Source organism: Engystomops pustulosus, chromosome 6 (assembly GCF_040894005.1).
Source record: "Engystomops pustulosus chromosome 6, aEngPut4.maternal, whole genome shotgun sequence".
NCBI classification, from domain to species: Eukaryota; Metazoa; Chordata; class Amphibia; order Anura; family Leptodactylidae; genus Engystomops; species Engystomops pustulosus.
Genome location: NC_092416.1, coordinates 50,306,480 through 50,328,309, shown reverse-complemented (window position 1 = coordinate 50,328,309; position 21,830 = coordinate 50,306,480). Strand labels below are relative to the sequence as shown.

The window sequence follows — 21,830 nt, the reverse complement described above, 5'->3', positions numbered from 1 at the left end:
TTTACTGGGGAATGGGGAATGATTATGTGACAGTTTCCTTATCGATAATGCCGTTATCTAATTGAATACTTCACTCTATAGGCTCTCTCCTGGGAACCTTTCTTCTTTGCCTAAAGCCATTGGGTATAATTTCTAGATTTCAAAAACCGCATGAGTGACCCCTGCAGTTGAAGAGATGCGTTTTCTTCGCGCATTATGTGATCCTCGGTGGAGCGATACTATTGGTCCAGGTGATCGGGCCTCCGTCTACGTCACAGGCAAGGTGGGCGTTGTGATTGGAGGACCCGATGGAGTACCGCCCACAGGAGGGGGGGCTTCATAAATAAATAGCCGGCTGCGTCGCGCGGCGCGTACGGCCGCTACAGTGCCGGAGAAGCAGACAGACGACTGTGACTGCCTGAACTCTATCATGTGGTAGTTACGGCGTCTGTTCTGCGGCATATAAATGTGTGAATGTGCCTGTATGTTGTGGTGCCTCTGATGATGCTTTGGTCATAAGGGCCAATGCTGAAACGCGTAAGGCAGGGAATACAAGAGTAGGCAATTCACTGGTGTGCATTAACCTTGCAACCAGCTATTAGTCTCTGGACACCAATCAGCCAGAATTAGGGCTGAGACGGCATATTTCAGTCTAGTGTGAATCCCCCAACCCTGGTGGCTATTTAGCACCACACTACATATAGAGGGTAAAGCGTATCACACTGGAAAGCCTAAGTCCAGTGATATTTACACGGCTATTTAGTATAGCCCAGGTTTTTAACATCTTCTGTTATATAATAAAGTTTTGTTTTTTAAACATTCTAGTTAGGCAGTTAAATCAAAAAAAAAAAAAGCCCCCCTAAGTTAGAGTATGAAATGTCCTCTATAGAATTCCCTCTTATGTGAAATCATTATTAAAAAAAAAATCTCCTCTAATGTCATGTTAAAATAAGCAGAGAAGAGTCATATTTTTCTTCTGACGAGTCCAGTTTAGAGGCTGGAGGGGGGGGGGGTCACTTCAGACACCCCCATCTTCAGTTCTAGTACCTTAAGAACCAGAAATACAGACATTGGGGGAGATCTATCAGGGCTTGTACGCCAGTTTTCTGAAACGATTGCAATGCCTTGGGAACCCCTAGGCATTACAATAATGTCCGCCTAATGGTAAGGAACCGTACAATTCTCCACCAGCAGGGCGTAACATGGATGTGTATGCCAGCGCAGTCAGCCAGAGCCTCCTGGTGTATCCGGAGGGGCAGGGTTTACATCATACACTGGAACACAAAGCCCCAACGTATGATAAATCCCCCTCTGTGTTTCTGGGTCTGTATAGCACAGAACCACATGCCTAAAATCAAAAAGATGAGATCCTTGGGGGAGATTTATCATTAGGCAGGATTTTGAGCAGTTGTCCAAGTGTTAGACTGGCAGGTTTCCATCAATCTGATTTATAGTCCGGTGTATGTGCAGTGTTACCTGCCTTCTGTGGTGTCTGCTCTATGTGAATAGACTGCACCAGTCACACGTATGTGTAACATCTGCTCAATTTCTGCCTTTTTGCAATGTTTTTGCACAGGAAATTCTCAGATACCTCAAAAATAAAATTGAGCAAAAAGTTCCCCCTGTAGTAGCAATGGCGCCACATACACCTCCCCCTATGTGGTGACGTTTTGCAATTAAATTTGCGTTCTTTTGAAAATTCTCAGTTGATAAATGTGGTGTTGCACACTCTGTGGTGTATTCTTTCCGCCATTGCATGACTTTAGAGTTGTGTTTTTTTTCTCGCTTAAAAACCCCGGAAAAACGATGTTTGCTCAAAAATTTGCAACAATTATACTCCAAGAAGCTTTAATCTTTAATATGACCCCCAATAGCATGTTTCTAAGTGCTATAGAACTGAAGAGAGGGGAGTGAAATTTCCCCTCCAGCCCCTAAACTTAATTAAAAAAAAAAAAAAATATTACTCTTCTCTGATGATTTGCAAACAACTTTGGATGAGCTTTTTCTTATAGTTTAAGGGGCATAATTTCACATAAAAGAGAGAATGCTAGAAAGGACATTAATGGGGTAAAATCTTGTGGCAGGTTTCCTTTAACTGCTTAAAGGGGTTATCCGGGTTTAAAAAATTTCTTATGGCCGGGCTGGGGAGGGCTAGTTAAACATAATAAACATATACTTACCTTGTCCGGCGCCGCTGATGTCCCGCGCCACAGTCCCTTCAATCCGTGCCCCTGTTTGTTTACAGGGGCACGGAAGCCGCGCACAGGGAGCTTCCGGTCCGCGATGTGGACGGCTCCTCCCATCCGTCCCTATCTCTCAGCGTTGTAAGCGCTGGGAGATGGTGCGCATGGGAGCTTCCGGCCGGCCGGAAGCTCCCTGTGCGCCCTTGTACTGAAACCGGTGCACGGAGAAGACGGGCCGTGGCGCGGGACATCGGCAGCACCGGAGGAGGTAAGTACATGTTTATTGTGTTTAAATAGCCCTCCCCAGCCCGGCCATAAGAAATTTTTTAAACCCGGATAATCCCTTTAAAGCGAACTTGTCACCACAATAAGAGCCCAAACCTTCTAACAGTACCTCCATATGTATGTCCACTGGAGGGGTTTTTAGCATATTTCTAGGTTGCAGCATGAATGAAAAATCATATTTTATTCTTTTGTAGGAAGCACTTGGACAGTAGGGCAGCCCTACCTCCTGCAGTCAGGTAACCACACCTCCTGCAGTCAGGCAGCTCCGCATCCTGCAGTCAGTCTGCCCTGCCCACTCCATGCATCTGGCCCAGCACCGCTTCCTAATTGGAGGTCTAGTAGGCTTGGCTGGGCCAGACGCATGCAGTGGGCAGAGAAGAGGTGGATTTCCTGACTGCAGGAGGTGGGGCTGCCTTACTGTCCAACTGCTAATTATATTTTGTGCTAAAAAAAAATTAAATAACCACCCCACACATACACACACAAAATTGGTATGTAGTGACCTTGGCCAAGCACATATTACATTATTATACCCATATTGTAAGGCGTAAAAAAAAAACAAAATTAAAAATATCAATTTTAGTGCTTTCTACCTCCCAAAATGATGTAATACAAAGGGATCAAAGTCAGATGTACTGTATAATAGTACCAATCTAATGGTTACCTTTTCCCCACAATAACAAAAGCTCTAATAATCCTCTCAATGTAAAGAGACTCCCCCAACACTCAAAGTTCAGCTATAATCGTGGAATATAAAATACATTTTCTACAGTCCTGTTGCTACTAACAACACACAAAGATATGGTTACAAAGAGAATTTAAAATTGGGATGCCTTCCGTCCAAAACCATTCCCTTATTTCAGTCTTTCGGATAATGTAGATTGGAAAACTCTTGGATATGGAAAATTAACATTGTACTATACAAAATACACACCTGATGGGCTCTGGTTGTAGATGGAAATTTAAAGCTTTCACCAATATGGCTTCTGAGAATGGAACCTTTCCTGGGGTCCTCTCAATGTCCATATGTGCAGAGTTACAAAGCGCATGGACCCCAGTGTCCGTACGGCTGGAAATGGAGAACTTGACTTTTCCAACAGGCCGTAGCTTCTGTGCTGCCATCTGCAAGAAGGGTCATAAGTAGAGATGAGAGGACCCGTAGTTTTAGTTCGGATCCGGCTGCGCGATCTCAAATTTATTGCCGGATTGGAAGTCAAACAGTCAATCTGGCTGAATCTAAAACTACAAATACGGGTTTGTGAATCAATCACACAATCCCCTGGTGGAGGGTTACAATAATGGCAACAAAGATTTCATAGCGCCTTCTGGTGGTAGTCTACAGAATTACATTAAAACGTTCAAAACATGGCGATATCTAGTGACATAGCTCAACATTACAGGACAGACTGAACTCAATTCTGAAGTTATTATTATAACAGTATATGCCCATAGTACTAGGCGGAATTCAATGCATTATACTACCCAGTACATTACACTTGGCAGATGCCTCGCATCCCTCCTGTAGGCTTCAAAAAGTAAAAAGAAAGAAAGAAAAATGCATATTTTGTAACAAAAACAAGCTGGGGTATGCCAGAGAAGCAAAGCGAGACATTAGTCTTCCCATTCTCCCAGTCTGTGCTGTGATGTGTTTTTCATTATAGATGAAACTCATATTGTTCACCATCAGGAAGAAACAAGATATTCCCTGAGAAATACGTTTCCCGGTGACTAACAGATGACATTTCTGTGAATGCCAACGTAAACCCTGGTGGCCATACGTAATGACTAGGCCCAGCCCTACTGATGATAGTGAATGCTAGTATTCTGTAGGGCATGCTGGTATTATTCATAGACAGAGTATTGTCTGCCTTCAGACTGTAGGGACTCTGTTCCGATCCATTTCTACATACATATTATAGGGATCCAAGCTTTAAATCCCTTCCACGGATTTGAAGGAAATCCATCAGTAGATTTGGGGCCCCTAAAGCACCATAATGGGGCACATTTACTAAGGGCTTTGCGCTGCTTTGTGCCGCTCTTTAGTCGGACTGTTCACTTTCTTCATGGCTAAAATGGCTTGCACAGGTATTTAAGAAGTGTGCGCTGCGATTGTGGCGCACGTGACCCTTTTGTGGCGAAGCTGCGCTGGCTTCCATGTGACACAAATTAAGGGGCGCACTATAGGTCCAATTGATTCGGCCCGAGCGCCGTATTTAACTTTGAAATTGTGTCACACACCGTATGTTAAAGATGCACCACAAAAAAAGATGGTGAACTCTGTTGGACCTGAGCGGGAAAGCGACACATTGATGATTTCTGGCACATGATCTTAGTGAATCACCTCATGCAGCATTATAGACAGACAATGCACTTTCAGTGAACTCGAGCGGCATTATAAGTAAATGTGCCCCAATGTCTTCATGCAGCTGGTAATAATGATTTTAAACCTTTTACTTCACCTATGTGAGTTCCTTTTCAAGACTATTTGTCCCTGTGGGTTATACAGGCGGTCCCCTACTTAAGGACACCCGACTTACAGACAACCCATAGTTACAGACAGACCCCTCTGCCCACTGTGACCTCTGGTGAAGCTCTCTGGATGCTTTAAAATAGTCCCAGACTGCAATAATCAGCTTAAAATTGTCTGCAATGAAGCTTTATTGATAATTCTTGGTCCTATTACAGCAAAAAAATTTAAAACTCCAATTGTCACGGGGGCAAAAAAAAAAATTGTCGGGAACTACAATGATAAAATATACAGTTTCGACTTACATACAAATTCAACTTAAGAACAAACCTACAGTCCCTATCTTGTATGTAACCCGGGGACTGCCTGTACATGTTTAAATTTGTATTCAGAATTTGTATAAAGAATAAAGGGGTCGGTCACTTTACCTCATGTTTTTTGTAATTTGTGTGTAAGCCTGGGGGTAGGATATTAGGTAATTTACCAATATGCATCTATTAATACGGTAGTTCCGCTTTCTTGATATGTAAAGTGAAACCTCCTGTCTTTTACCTCATCAGTCAAACATCCCTGTCCATAAAATGGCCGCAGATGGAGGGTCATGTGATCTCTATCAGGCCATGGGCAATTGCCTTTCCAAGACCTTCAGATAGTATTGATTAATAGGAGATCACGGTCCTGGCAGTGTGATTGTTCATGGTCAGAGATCACATGATCCTCCATGTGCGGCCATTTTATGGTCACGAATGTCTGACTGATGAGGTAATAGACAGGAGGCTTCACTTTACATCAAGAAAGCAGAGCAGAACTATTAATATATGTATATTGGTAAATTACCTCACATTCTGCCCCCCCGCCCCCACACACACACACACACATAGACATTACAAGAAACATTAGGTAAAGCAACCAACCCCTATAAAACAACAATAACAACAACAACAACAACAAAAAAAAAAAAAGATAAATACAGTAGGTTTGGAAAAGCTAAACCTCAGTGACCCCAAAAATACTGACATGTTACCTTCAAAATATAATGGAGAACTTGTTAAGGATTTTCCCAGATTTTAATATTGATAGTAATAAGTCAACAATATCAGCCCTGTAGGGCATCCATATGGAGAGTTATCAAGGCATATGCAGCCACTCTCCATTTAGGCCTATAGGAGCACTAAAAATATCTGGCACCCCATAGACTTAAAGGGGTTTTTCCATCAAAAAGGTTAGGCCCTATCCAACTTGCCGATTGGTGAGAGACCCTCACAGATCACAAGAACAAGTGGTCCGACAGGATCCGAGGTACCTCTGTCGAACCCCTCGTCACTCCCATGAGTGATGAGTGGAGCAGACGGGCGCGTATGTACACTCTACTACATTTGTCTCTATGGAGCTCGGACCACATCGGATCCCCTGTTCTCCTGATCTGATTAGTCTTAAGGAAACACAAAACGTGCCAAAATTCAGGCTATGTTCCTGATGTTGTGCCCTAAAATGTGAAATCTACACCAACTATGGCTCCCCCTACCTTGCTCCCTTTTTTGTAAAAGAGACAAGAGTAGCACCAGATAGAAGAAAGTCGCAAATTACCGTGACCGTAGACAAATTTCTATTCACTGGAAGCAAACAATGAAGCTTCCTATAGAATGACAGCAAGCAGAGATCTAGAAAACCACAAGGAACGGTTTCAGAAAGAATATTGGAAAATTGTCTAATTTTTCATATATTTAAATTTCTATTTATTTAACGAAAGTCAACAGTTCCTTTAATTGTTTTTTTCCAGAAAAACTTCTTTACGATCATGAACGGGTCATATACTGTACTTAGTTTTATAAACCAAAAAACCACTTAATGCATCAATATACTTAAAATCAATGATGACTAAGAATAATCATCAGAGATCTGCATAAAACACAATGTCATTTGTATAGTAGGAGATTTAAGAAGGATCATTTCCATGGAGTTGGCACTGGCCCAGCATCACTTCATATTGTGGCCTGCTCAGATTAGTGGCACGTGGTGCGCACACAGCAGATTTACTGGACTGTATCAGGTCTCCGGATCTAGCACTGCAGACATAAACCACACAAAAATCTAGTGCAAACAATGGCAGAGGAGTCAAAATAAATAAAAGCCGTACATTGGATGCCTGAAAGTCATGCTAAACCTGTTACCCAACTTTTCCTAAAACCTGAATGGCAAACTTATTAGTGAATAGTTAGGTAAACTTTTTTTTAAATTACATATTTGCTCACTGGGACCCTGTCAACTCCAATAGGAAGGAGGGGGGCTTGTTGTTGAATGACATGGTGGTCACGCTTGTAAAGGGTTGCACCCCTGAATGTCAATGAGGTTAAGACAGTTTTTAGCTGCTATAACCAATCAAATTATCTTTACTAGATTTCTACTACCTATTCAAGCAGTATGATCTGCTGATGGTATGTTGTTGAAAAATTAACTAGGATTTCACAAAGGCCTGATCTATTATTTCTGCCCATTATTTCATTCCTAAGAAATTCCTATTTTAATCTGCATGCTAATAAGGCAGTTGGTGCACCATGTCCTCAGCACCTAAAGCATTGCTATTTATGCCTGGACCACAAGACTACTTCAGAGAAGCAGAAGATTTGTCTTCTAAGAAACATGGAGTGACACTGGAATAAGAGAGAAGTGATTCTGGTCCGAAAAGTAGCGGTGCAAGTGCTAAGGAAACTCTCTGGGTGTACCAACTACCTCATTAGCATATGGATCAAACTGGGAAAATCTTGTTAAATGGCATCTTATACAGATATAATAAAGGGATAATTGAAATCATAGTGCATACTCCATTTAATGATAGGTGGCAGTCCTAATAATCAGACATGTATCAATTATCTCCAGTCGACTTGTAATAAGTGTCATTTGTTCAAAAACCTTTTTAATTGATTTTGTTCAAGAGAATTGAGGCGACTAGGACTGGGTTCAAATCCCTAATTAGGTCAACATCTGCAAAGAGTTTGTATGTTCTCTACGTGTTTGTGTGGGTTTCCTCCGGTTTCCTCCCACACTCCAAAACATAGTGGTAAATTGATTAGATTAGATTTGGCGAGTTCTGTGTAGCGCTGCGTAATCTGTGTGCGCTATATAAAGAATTATTAATATTATTAGGACAGGCACGTACCAACTATTCGAGGGAATATGGAAACCGTAAATTGTCTCACAGGCCTCCCCCACCCTTGAGAGAGCTCTAACCTAATCCCCCTAATAGTTTATTTGAATTAACATGGCTCATGTATCACCCTACGTAAAGCGGATGCTTCTTCACATTACAATCTATAAAGATCTTGTGGCCTATGCCTGTGTATTCTTTTCCTCCCCTGTGTCCCTTTCCCTCCCCTGTTCCCCCATGTTTTATTGCATTGAATGATACAGAGGCTGGCTATGTATTTTTTATACATGTTCCCCCTGTGAGGGGTATATGTTTTGTCTTTTTGTATTGTAAGGCATTTTCTGCTTTTCAAACAATAAACTTTGTTGAAACTAAAAACCCTTTTAAATTTGTGGGGAACATTACATGGCGCCCACCAAAAGCAAGAAGCAGTGTAATGCAAAACCATTCTATGTCCTCCAGAGAATTTTAGTAGCAGCAACATACATTGGGGTCCTGGAAAAGAAGACCCCCCTCCTTTATTTATTCAGCTTTCTAAAGAAGATGCATCTCAAAAGTTAAAATTCCACACAATAGAATGACTTATAAATGTAACATTCAGTAATAAGATTTGACAATACATCATGTAATATATAGCCAGTTGACATAATATATGTAGGCTGTGAGGCAGTTAAAGGAACATTCCATGTCTCTGGTCCCGCATTCCTTGCTCTCCTTACACGGCGGTGGCTTGGCATGTAGCCGCAGCCCTTGGAATACTTCTGTTCCCAGATCTGCCGCACTTTGGCCATCTCCCTGCATGCACCCGGCTGCTGGGGATGAAAGCAGCGCATGTGGAATGAATAAGGAGTCACAGGAGCGTGAGGGGGGAACCTGACAACACATTCGGGGACCACCTCCTATCACACTCCTGTGACCACAAACCGAGGTTTAGTACAAAACAAAAACATGAATATCCCTGGAACATGTGGAGGACAAGCGGAGGATGTTCACGAAGCACGGGGAGGAATACTTGGCCTCAGTAGCGATAAAATAAATGACTAACAATGAAAATAACAACAACCCACAAAACATGACATAACCCTGAGTACAAACAGCATGTGTTCCATATAACATCACAGTCCAATCTAACTATCTGGAAAGAGATGGATTCTAGAAATGTAGCAGAGCACCAACAACTTACAGAGCACCAAGATAACCTCAGACTTGATAATGGACTTTTATTGCACTTAAATATTTATATCTACCACTAAAAAATAACCCCCCCCGACCGTGTAGCACATAGGGGCGAGCACAGACGGTCGTAGCCTAATGTTCTGGAGTGCTGCCTCACGCACTTGTATAGTCCCAGAAAGAACGTTACATGGTTTGGCTCAGACATCTGAGTGCAGCGTCTCCACACATCTGACTAAGCCAAAATTTCACATGCGAGCCCCGGCCTCTCTGCAGCTTATAAAATATTAATACCATAAAGCACAGAGGCCATGTGGCAGATCCCAAGGGCAAAGAGAGGGCTCCTCACATACGATTGCTCAGCAAAAGCTCCATCTTCCGCCCCATAAAGTGAATTCTTTCCATCTACATTAACCTATTCGCATGTTATAACTTCTATCTTGATGTTGTTTGTATTAACGTGGAAAAAAAATAGGTAGCAAAGTCCAGAAAAATCATCTTGGGACCACGGATCATGTGAGCGGATTATACAGAGAGTACGGAAAGTATTCAGACCCCTTTACATTTTTCACTCTATTTCATTGCAGCCAATTGGTAAGATCAAAAATGTTTTTTATTTTGCTCATTAATCTACACTCTGCACTGCATCTTGACCAAAAAACCCCCCAAACAAACAGAAATGTAGATATTTTTGTTAATTTATTAACCCCTTAGTGACCAAGCTCCTTTGTGCCTTGATGACCAAGCGTGTGTCGCTTTATCCAGTAATAACTTTAGAAGGCTTTAAATTACCCAAGTGTTTGAAGTACTTTTTTCGTTACAATTTGTACTTCAAGTTAGTAGGAAATGTTGGTTAATATATTTAGCATTTATTTATTTAAAAAAAAAATGTCATATTGGTAAACATTTTAAAAAACTTTTAAAATTCAAAATGTTCTGTTTTTCAACCTAATAGTCGCATTGTGGGGTGCTGGGAGGACGAGGTAGGGAAGCCCCTCTCTCAGCAGGTACGTACATCCTTCCGTCACAGCATTGACTGCGGGATCTAAGGGGATAAACAGTCCCGATCGTCACTCATTCCAATCCAGACTGTTCGAGAAGGGGCCAGGCTGTCATGACAGCCGGGTCATTGTTCTTCCCTGCAAGAGGGACCTGTGCAGAACTTGGGTTAGGCCGACGGAAAAACCCCAAGGCCCCTTAGTGACCGACTGAGAAATCCGTATGGGTGGTTAAACAAGAAAAACTGAAATATCACAAATATCACATGGCCATGTTGCTCAATATTGAGTAGAAGCTCTTTTTGAGGTATTACAGCCATGAGTCTTCTTGGGAAGGATGCAACAAGTTATTCTCACCTTGATTTGGGGATCCTATGCCATTCTTCCTTGCAGATCTTCTCCAGTTCGCTTAAGTTGGATGGTGAACGTTGGTGGAAGTCTCTCCAGAAATGCTCAATTGGGTTTAGGTCATGGGCCAGTAGGAAGGGTCACAAAGTTGTTCTGAAGCCACTTCTTTATTATTTTAGCTGTGTTCTTGGGATCATTGGCTTGTTGGAAGGTGAACCTTTGGCCCAGTCTGAGGTCCAGAGCACTCATGCTTAGTTTGGCTGGAAAGTCAGTTCGAAGCAGAGTTGTTGTCGTCCCAAATGTCTTCCATTTAAGGATTATGGAGGCCACTGTGCTCTTAGGAACCTTGAGGGCTGCACTTCTCCTACCAAAAATTTTTGGTCTCTTTGACAATTGGATTTTAAAACCTTTGGATTGTCATAAGAACCAGGATTAACAATAAATCTTAATTACAGACACCCAGTTTGTAAATAGGGGTCGTCTGCAAGTCGAATGTTCTTAAGTAGGGGACCGCCTGTATTATGTTGTTTTTATGAAATACAGTAAAGCATAACTAAACCTAATATTTGTTTATTGCACATATTAATAGAGTAGAGGATAATGATAAGTCGCTTCTCTGCTCCTTTTTTCTCCTGTACTGAGCAGTGTATCTGCATAGAGATAAGAAAAGCAAGCTAGACCTTAACTCATTTTATACCTACAGAATTGTTGCCTTGATGATGCCTGTGAGCCGCCTGGGGTGTGCAAAGTAGTGTGAAATAAAGTCAAACATACATTTTTAAAACCAGCATAGCACAGGCTATTGTAACTTGTTGCAAGCCAAAAATTACATTCCATGTGACAACTTTGTTGCGTGTATAGTCCATCACTATAAATTAAAGGGAGTTTATGTTTCTGTTGGCCGATTGTTATAACATATTAGCCACATAGACACACTACAACTACAACCTACATAGACACACTGGGGGGAAATTTATCACGACTTCTATACCAGTTTTCTCTTGCAGAATCAGTAAAATATTCCTGAATTCTTGCGCAATGCAAAAATCTTCAATTACAATTGTGACTACACCTCCTCCACGCCATGTCCCGTGGAGTGGGTGATCCCGCTCTGTGCTTGCATCTAAAGTTTTCACGAAAAACTATGCCAGGTCAGACCTGCCGTTGTTTCGCCCAGCCTAAGCCTCTTGATGTAACCGCCACAACGGGATGGGAGGGGGGTGGCCGCAATCATTTGCCGGCTCATGATAAATCTCCCCCACTGCGTCTTGAACTCTGCGAAGGGACATGAATCATTATATGAAAAGGAATACTTTTTTTTGGGTTTAGGTCAATGCACATTAGGATCAGCATGGTTTAAATGTACAGAAAGTTGAAGGAATGTAGGAGACTATATATAAATATATACCAACAGTCTAGTCCTACCATTAAAAACTGACTGTGTTGGAAAAACGGATCAGCCAGTGTCATGACTATAAGACCCAGATGCTCCTACATAAGTAACAGCACTTGTGGAGTGATCAGAAGCAGGCCAACGACTTGGATGTGTGCCTGCCATCAATTCTGCTGGAAGTGGACCACCAAGAAGAACTTGAGCCATGCTTACTTCCCCATCAGTAGAGTCAGAGCAGCTGATGATGAATGGTTACAGTTCAGATCCAGAAATTCTTCCCTTTAGCAGGAAGCATATAATCCTGTAATAAACCTGCTCTCCCAATGACCCTCGTGGATGCGGTGTGTTGTAGATGAAAGCACAGAGGGGTTAAAGAGTTTCATGAAGATGGATACATCTCCGCACATGGTTTCAATAAAAACTACCAACGCAGCAGATACTGGCCGTGCACCAAATTACACATAAAAGTACAATGCACATTTTTGGATTCTGTCGGAGATTCATGTTTGATGCCAGTGATAAAATGCATTGTTAGCATTTCCCTTTATATTTAAAGGAGAACTTTTGCAAACACAGTCCAGGTCTACATAAATGGAGGTCTTTATTAGGAGTGTGAAAGACTTGTTCTTCATGCCTCCTGGGTATAATCAATGAGCTAGTGCATGGACATTATGACAAGATCTTCTGCAGATTCGCCCTTTATTACGCACATAAGGTAGTCGTAATGTCATGGAAAGAACATGACACCCCCACCTTAAAGCGGTGGATCCTACTAATAAATAAGTTTGTACCTCACTACCCTACAGTCTATCAACACAGAGGTTGTCCGCAAAAATTTGACCTGATTTGGGCAAGGTGGTGCAACACCCCACATACTGCTGCGTAGGGGTATTGACTCTTGTCTCTAATACCTTTAATCCCATATGATGTGTCAAGGGGGGAGGGGGAGGAAGTGAATGTATGGTGTTGTGGATGCATGTTTGATGTGTGAGTGTGTAGGTAGCACGGGCCGCGGTAGTATTTCACTTATACTATATCTTATCTAGCAACAGCATATGTGACTAATTATGTTTATAATGCTAAGGCACGCCACTCCTATCAAATACTGATGCCGCAATGTATGTATGATACTGTATTTTTGTCATAAGTTTGACTACTGTTGTTCTTGTAAATGTTCCAAAAAATCCAAAAATAAACACTTTTTTTTAAAAAAAAAAAAAGACTTGTTCTTCAGGTCGGGCCTGGATGGCCATAGTCCAGGGTTACTGTAACTAAACTTATGCTGTACAAATTTACATCAATAACCTTCAGATGACCTTGCGTGATACAATTTATCATTATCTTTAGTCTGCAAAGGAAAAAGCAGAAGTAAACACTATTAAGGCCTTATACAGATGACTGTATATGGGAGCTGTGCACTTACCTCACAAACTGCGGCTAGTTCTTAGCCCCCATAAAGGTCTATTGTGGTGAGACAGCTCCCATGGAGAAGGGAGGGTTGAGTGGGGCTCACCCCTCCCATATCATCCTGGCTAAAATGTGCCGCAAACTCTCCCGTCTGTAGCCCATTTTGGCGCACATAGCCTAACCACAAGTTTGTGGATAGGGAATAATTTGCAAACTAAGTACAGATCCATGTCAAAAGTTTTCATATATGCATAAGGCATAAAGAGTTACTAAAGAGAACCTGTCACCAGGTTTTACTGCATCAAACTGCTAGCCCCCCTGAGGTAGGGTATGACAGGTCAAAGTCAGGCAAATATGACTCCTCTCATCTCATTTTCACATGATATGTGTCCAGTTTAAAGGCCGCACAGATAGTGTCACATCAGAAGCCTGTATCGACGGGTCTATAGCACCTAGAAACCTGCTGCTGGTGTCATATTAAAGAGAGGCATCTCATCTTTCAGTTTACTGGGCGATGGCTTAGTAAGCTACAAGAGGAGAGCTACAGACATAATTGGAAGGTAAAGATACCTGCCTGTATGTCCAGTTGTGTAGCTCTGAAAGAGGAAATTCTTTTCTTTAGGCCTATTGCCCACGAGTGAGTGAGATGCAATTTACTTACCCTACCCCTGCAAACACTAAACTCAACTCAAAAATACGATGTGAACAGGTAAACGGGTGAAATTTCACATAAAAGGGATTTCTAGGAAGGACATTTCACCCCCTACGTGAGGGGATAAGCAGTTTAGTGGGGTAACAGGTTCCCTTTAAGTAGCCTTATAATTCCCAATCCATCACTTTATAAATATTTCACTCTGAAACTAGTTTGTTTTGCCAAAACCCTTATAATGTAAAACGTGTTTGATTTAGGCACAATGTGGGAGTTTAGCGGTGAGTCATATAAGCCAGTGAGGGCTGACGGATGATTGATGCATCCTCCCACATCACTCCACTGTAATTTGCACTTCAATGAGAACAGCCATGAAAAATTCTACTTTTTCTGGTCTTCAAGTATCTTACATAACCAAGTTATTATTACTCAGGATTGCAGAAAGTTTAACTTGGCCGGCGCCATTAGCCCAATACACTTTGTATGGAGAGGCATCACACATGCTCTCAACCACAGCTCCATTCAAAGTTCAAAGCCCTTTAGACCCCTATTCTATTGCCACTTGGGTCTAAGAGATGAGGGGATATATGATAACTGGCATTTATTATCTGGAGGAGGAGCGGAGCAGATTGTACAAAGTGTCCTATATAAAGGAAGCAAGTTATAGAAAAGTAGTGTCCTACCTGGAGGTAGAATGTTATTGAGTAGGAGGAGCTGAGCCGATTGAACCTAGTGCCCTATTTGCGGACAGAGTGTTATATAGCAGGAGGTGCTAAGCCAATACTACACTAGGTACAATCTGCAGGTTAAATGTTATAGAACAGAAGGAGCTGCTGAACCTACAAAAGGGCAACTTTTCTTTCCCTACAAATATAAACATCATATAGATATGCCAAACCATTCCACAAAATGAGGCCTAAATTACGGATCCGGATCAATTACGGATCTCATTGACGAGACCCCCACAGATCACAAGAACGGGGGTCCGATGTACCCCTGTCGCACCACCAAGATGGCTGGAAGCAATCTCCGTCAGCTCCAAAGAGTTGAATGGGGCAGCCAGACCATGCGCGATCAGCTGCTCCGGCCATCTTGGTGGTACTACGAGGGGTGCAAAAGGGTTACACCAGACCCCTCTTCTAGTGATCTGTGTGGGTCCCATTACTGAGACCCCCTACCGATCAGCAAGTGAGGCTCTATCCAGTGGGAGTGCACAATGGGAAATAGGTGAGCACAATGCTCGGCTACTGCAACGCTCCCAAAGAAGTAAAGTAGCGGGGAGCACGCTTGTCCTGTCATCCCACCAATTTGTGACAACAAAACCAGGGAGAACAGGATCCGCCTAACAGTGACATGGCACAAAATTAAGTAAATGTTGTGATCTTTATGTTCTATGTTGATGTACTTTGGTGCACTGTGATATATGCAGCAATATACCCTATGACCTTTGCCCCTACAGTCATAGCCTAAAGCGGTTACTTTCAATTCGAAGAGGTTGTTTATTTGTGACATGTTGGCTAAGGGGGTAATAGTGCGATTTAAGAAAATAGTTGGAGATTTTGATCATCCAGTGCTGTTGAAAGGCAAGACTGATAGGTTTAAAGAGAACTTTTTCCGTCGGCTATTGGAAACATGAACATGTCGTCACAGTAGTATCATGGATGCGCCATTGTGTACAGTTCCTGTCATTCTTGTTACAAAATGTGTTTATGTGTTTTTATATACCGTATGTATTTTTGTCTTTTTAATTTGTGTACGAGCTGTTCATGACATTATCAATTTCCCTTTGGGACGAATAAAGTCTTATTAGAATTTACATGTTCCAGCTCATTATATTTTTGTCTAATATTTGCCATTCCTTCTATCCCTGCTGCTTAGAAAACTTCCTGGGAGACATCAGATAAAAACATGAAACAAGACAGAATAGTTTATAAGATCTGAATACAGACTCAACATCCTTTCACCGCCCTCATACTGCTACTGTGAGGCGACTCATTTGTCCTAAACAACATATAACTCAATAGAAGTCAACGCACTGGAAAGAAACAGATTTTTTTTTTCCAAAAAGTACAGTAAAAATAACTTAAAAAAAGTTCCCTTAAAAGGAGCCTACTATCAAAATCAAGCATGATTAGTTACTCATAGTTCCAGACACGTTGACTGTGGTAATCTTATTTATTTTTCTTTTTATCCATGGCTGCCTTCCTTCTAAAATCAACTTTAAAAATTATGCTAATGTTACCAGAGCCTCACCATGCTGCAGATTCACAAGCGGTTACACTGAGTGATTAAAGCTGACAGATGTAGGAAGGGTAAGTGGCGGGGAGGTGCAACAGCCTGTGAAGCTACAGCACGGAAAGGCTCTGGAAATACCTCCAAAAACCCTTCAGGCTCATTAACACAATATAAAAGTTGATTTTAAAAGAAAAGAGTTTCTGAATGTACTGGTGCAGTAAGGGGTGAATGGAAAGGGCTCACATGTAGAGCCCTCTTCATACACACATCCAGGAAAATAAACGGTTCTAACATGTAAATGCTGCCGGCAACTTTGCCCTAAGCAACCTGTGGTTGGTGCCAGTGCAGCCATCTTGGTGAGGATCATCAGTTTTCATGATAGACGAGAGTCTATGATACTCCACGGCCTATGGCTGCATTCACACAACTGTCCGGGGGACGTAGGGAGCGATACAGTATCGCTCCGTACGCAGGGAAAAAATAGGACATGTCCTATGTTTCCCCGTGTTATGGTGCCGTGCACCATGCATCGCTATGGAGAGGGGAGGGAGTCACCATTCCTCTTCTCTATCGTGGTGAACATATGCCCCTAGCACCCCTAGACCAGGGGTGTCAAACTCATTTTCTCAGTGGGCCACATCAGCCTCATGGTTGCCTTAAAGGGGCCGACTGCCATTTTATTAAATATATATTAAATATATCAACTTGAGCTGTTTAGTAGTTACATTTATACAGAATTATCATTACAATCAGCTATTTGAGGGCAAACACAAAGTTGAACTCTCCCAGCAGTCATATTGCTCCCAGTAGCCACACGGCCCCACCAGCAGTCACAGCTCCCCCAGTGGCCACACTGGCCCCCAGCAGGCGCTGCCCCCAGAATTGGCTTATCTAACACGTTGGGAGCAGCAGATTTTAACTTAATTTTGTATCTATATATTTGTATATGTATATTTTTGAATGGATTTGTGGCTGTATTTTAACGTATGTTGTGACATAGCGGTTTTATAGCGACACCAATATTCTATTATTCTATTCATTCACTGTATCCCAGTAGCCATAGTACCCCCTCCCTACCCCCCCCCTTCCCCAGCACAGGGGCCCCATAAGCCACACTGTGCCCCAGTAGCCACTGTCCCCCTAGCAGTCACAGTGCCCTAGTAGCCACACTGCCCCTCCCCCCAACAGTCAGTGCCCCCAGCAATCACAGTACCCCAGTAGTAACAGTGTCTCCTTTAGCCACTGTCTCCCCAGCAGTCACAGTGCTCCCAGTTATCACACTACCTCCTTGCAGTGACACCCCCCCTACCCCAGTAGTCACAATGCTCCCAGTGGTCAGCGCCCCCAGTAGCCACGCTGCAGTTAAGCTTTATTCATCTCTGTGAGCTGCTTGGAAGAAAGCAGTCATATTTTTTATCAAACAGGAGTAAGAGGTATTCTTTAGAAAAACAACATGGGCTAAGGTGACCCGTAGTGGGGAGATGTTCACCAACATCTACTGGAGAATGTAGTAAGGTGCATGCGCTGTGACCTGTGGAAGAGGAGCTGCGTCCGTCACCTATGAACAGTGTGATCCTGTGTTATTGATTTGTGCCAACAACAACAGATGCTTGCGCCTTACTAATCCAGACAGGGAAGAGTTTTCACCAGTCCTGAAATTAACCTAAGTTATTACTAAAATATATTTCACATCAAAACCATTTTTCACTACAATTTTTTTTATTACACTCATTCATTTTTCACTCCCTCACTTTTTTTTTTGTTTTACCAAAGACTAATTTGTGCTCTCAATAGACTATATTAACAAACTGTGAAAATGTATCTTTATCCCTGTTCAGATCTGTTTGTTTTGCGACAATAGACTAAAAATGTACTCTGGAGCATTGTCCGGCAGGTTGTACGACTATACAGTACTAAATCTGCCAGGTCCCACATGGCATAGAATTGATTTTTAGCCAGCACAAGGAACTGGCACAGGCTATAGGTAATGATTTGGGGCAAGGTCTTTTCCCCAAACTCTGTCCCTCTCCACCCACTTGCCGTGAAGGTGAGGTGGGAGGGGCAAGGTGAGGTAGAATTGGACAGTAACCACTGATCAGATAAAAGAGAAGAACAGGACCAGACTACTGTAGTCTGTTACCATAGAAACACATCGGTCAACATAGCCCATATGAAACATCGCTTTAAAAAAAAAAAAAAAAAAAATACACATAAGTATAAAATCCTACAATTCACTGCAGATGAATCACAGATGTTAAATACTGGTTGAATTTGAGAAATAACAAATGATTTGACAGAAATAAACAAGGAAAAGCTGGATTGGCACTTCAGATTATAATTATTTCTTACAATGGGTATGAGCAATTTAGTGGAAATGCAAATTGTGTATTGTTTTCAGCTCTTTGTGTAGACATCTCGACCACAAAATCTCCTCTAGAGAATGGGCTGAATGATAGACTATAACTCATAGCATTCAGGGTGGATCAGAATATTTTATAATATTTTTAAAAAATAGAAAACCTGGTTACTCTAGTGCAACAAATCCTCTTCCCAGCGATTTTTAGTGTAACAGTCTATATACCTGCCTTACACACATCCAGTGCTTTCCTTCCCCCCAGTATGCCCCCTGCTCTCTCTGAGTAATGTGTACGCTCCTGACAGGGATGAAAGGGTTACTAGTCACATGGCATCTAAGGCCATCAGTAGTCACACAAGCCAACATAGTGCCATCACATTAAAGGACTATGCTGAAGCCCTGTATCAGCCAAACATTTCAAAAGGGTTTCCAGTATTTAGTCACCTATACTTAGATAACTGGTGGAGGAGGATATTCGGAGGAGTGTTGTACACTGTATAGCAGTTGTGCTTGGTATAGCAGATCCACTGCATTTACATACAGTGAGTACAGAAAGTATTCAGACCCATTTAAATTTTTCACTCCGTTTCATTGCAGCCAATTAGTAAGATAAAAAAGTTCATTTTTTGCACATTAATGTGCACTCTGCACCCCATCTTGATAGAAAAAAAAAATTCAATGTAGATGTTTATACTAATACATTAAACAAGAAAAAACTGAAATGTCCCATGGTACACAGAGGGGCCGCTCATCTCCCTCTCTCTGACCATGCCTTCCTGCACTCATTTGGCCATATGGAATTAGCCTGGGGATTGTATTTATTAGGCATTTGGGCACATATGCATTAAGGGATCCTTTGCACAAGTTACCTTCTTCTCTTATCCCTTGTGGTGTTTGCATTTGAGCCATACCTTTGCATTTATGCTTATGAATTACTTGGTTTACATTATCTAGGCAGATTAGGGAGGGAGTTTAGGGCACATTTTTAAGTGTCTTATTTCATTGTTGTCCTGTTGTTACCCTGTTTCCCCTAAAATAAGACCTAGTACAATTTTGTTCAATCTTAGAAATATAAGGCTTCCCCTGAAAATAAGACCTAGTGGCAGCCATTGCTACATCTCCCCCCAAGCCGTATATTAGTATTAGTAGATCTTTTAGATGCTGCAATAGGTTGTGACATGGGTGAAGAATTGCGGAATAAAATCACTGACTGTTGCAGGACCAATAAGATACAAGCAACTACTGGACATGAAGTGGTCATTTAAGGAAAGTGCTATTGCTAAATATGAGAGGTTAGGGCCAAGTATTCCAATAATTCAGTGTTTGGAGCGCTACGAGGATGTTTTAGAAGATGATTTTTTGTTCACCAATAAATGTAAATTCTTCTTCATGGACAAATAAGACATCCCCTGAAAATAAGACCTAGTGCCTCTTAAGGAGCAAAAAATAATATAAGACACGGTCTTATTTTCGGGGAAACAGGGTATTGTCTGCTCATTTTGTGTTTGTGTGTGTATTAATAAAAATGGTATTACGTGTTTAGTCCTGTGTACGCATCCAACTGTATTTTCTATTTTTGGTCTACATTTCTGTGACACTCATATTTAACTCACATACTGTCAATTTCCTTCTGATCCACCTTGAGATGGTTCTACTCGTTCATTGGAGTCCAGCTGTGTTTCATTAAACTGATTAAGAAAGGCACACACCTGTCTATATCAGACCTCACAGCTCACAGTGCATGTCAGAGCACATAAGAATCTTTAGGTCTAAGACTGGTGCCACACGTACCGCTTTGTCTGCGATTAAAACCGCGAATGCAGACAAAGCCGCACCCACCGGGTTGGGCTGCGGCCCGATCACATCGGCGTTTCTATGGAATCGCCTGCGATAGGTAATGAGCCGCCGGTGTTTTTTGTTAGTTTAATGCAAAACACCGGCGGCTCGTTGCCGATCACAGCCGTTTCCATAGAAACGCCGATGCGATCGGGCTGCGGCTCGCCCCGGTGGGTGCGGCTTTGTCTGCGTTTGCAAACGCAGACAAAGCGGTACGTGTGGCACCAGCCTAAGGAAATGCCCTGGGAGCTCAGAGACAGAACTGTGGCAAAGCACAGATCTGGCAAAGGTTACAAAAGAATTTGGAAAAATGGAAGAAGTTTTGAACAACCACAACTCTTCTTCAACCTGGCTGTCCAGCCAAACTAAGCAATCATGGGATAAAAAGCCTTTGTGAGAGAGGTAAAGAAGAATCCATAGGATCACTGTGGCTGAGCTCCAGAGATGCAGGAGGGAGATGGGAGAAAGTTCCACAAAGTCACGTATCAAATGCAGCCTCCACCAGTCAGGGGGTTACGGCAGAGTGTGCCGACAGAAACCTCTCCTCAGTGCAGACATATGAAACCCCCATACAGTGTGCAAAGTACATGACTTTGGGAAATAAGATTCTCTGTTCTGACAAGACAAAGATTGAACTTTTTGGTGTTAATTCTCAGCGGAGAACACCAGGCACTGCTCATCACCTGCCAAATACAGTCCCAACAGTGACACGTGGTGGTGGTGGCAGCATCATGCTATGGGGGCAGGACAGAACGACTGGTTGCAATTGAGGGAAAGATGAAAGTGGCTGAGTATAGCTATATCCTGGATGATAAAGTATTCCAGAGTGCTCTGGACCTCAGACTAGGCCGAAGGTTCACCTTCCAACAAGACAATGACCCCAAGCACAGATAAAATAACAAAGCAGTGGCTTCAGAAGAACTCTGTGACCATTCCTGACTGGTCCAGCCAGAGCCATGACCTAAACCCAATTGAGCATTTCTGGAGAGACTGAGAAACCTGAGGGAACTGGAGAGTATCTGCAAGGAAGAGGCAGAGGATCCCCAAATCTTGTTGCATCATTCCCAAGAAGTCTCATTGCTGTACTAGCTCAGAAGCTGCTTCTACTCAATACTGAGCAAAGGGACTGAATACTTATCACCATGTGATATCCCATATTTCTTGTTGAATAAATTAGAATTTTTGGTGTCACATATTCAAAAGGCCTATATAGAGCATTATCTTTCAATACATTTCTACTTGCTCTGTGATTAAAGCAATTTTTAGAAACATTTGTATCACATCTTACTGACAGATTTATGGTCAGTCACTGAGATGAATAAATTAGCAAAAATGTTAAGTTTTTCTGTCGAGATGGGGTGCAGAGCATACATTAA

The 21,830-nt window shown here is 42.2% G+C and overlaps 1 protein-coding gene across 7 annotated transcripts in view; it reads right to left on the bottom strand.

The window, feature by feature from the left end:
• Positions 1 to 21,830, bottom strand: part of PUSL1 (pseudouridine synthase like 1) — a 57,989-nt gene that overhangs the window by 12,393 nt on the left and 23,766 nt on the right. For all 7 annotated transcript variants that reach the window (XM_072156032.1, XM_072156029.1, XM_072156027.1 and 4 more), the window contains one exon: positions 3,382 to 3,569. In XM_072156032.1, coding sequence (XP_072012133.1) covers positions 3,382 to 3,569 — 188 coding nt within the window. The remainder of the gene's footprint in view (positions 1 to 3,381; positions 3,570 to 21,830) is intronic.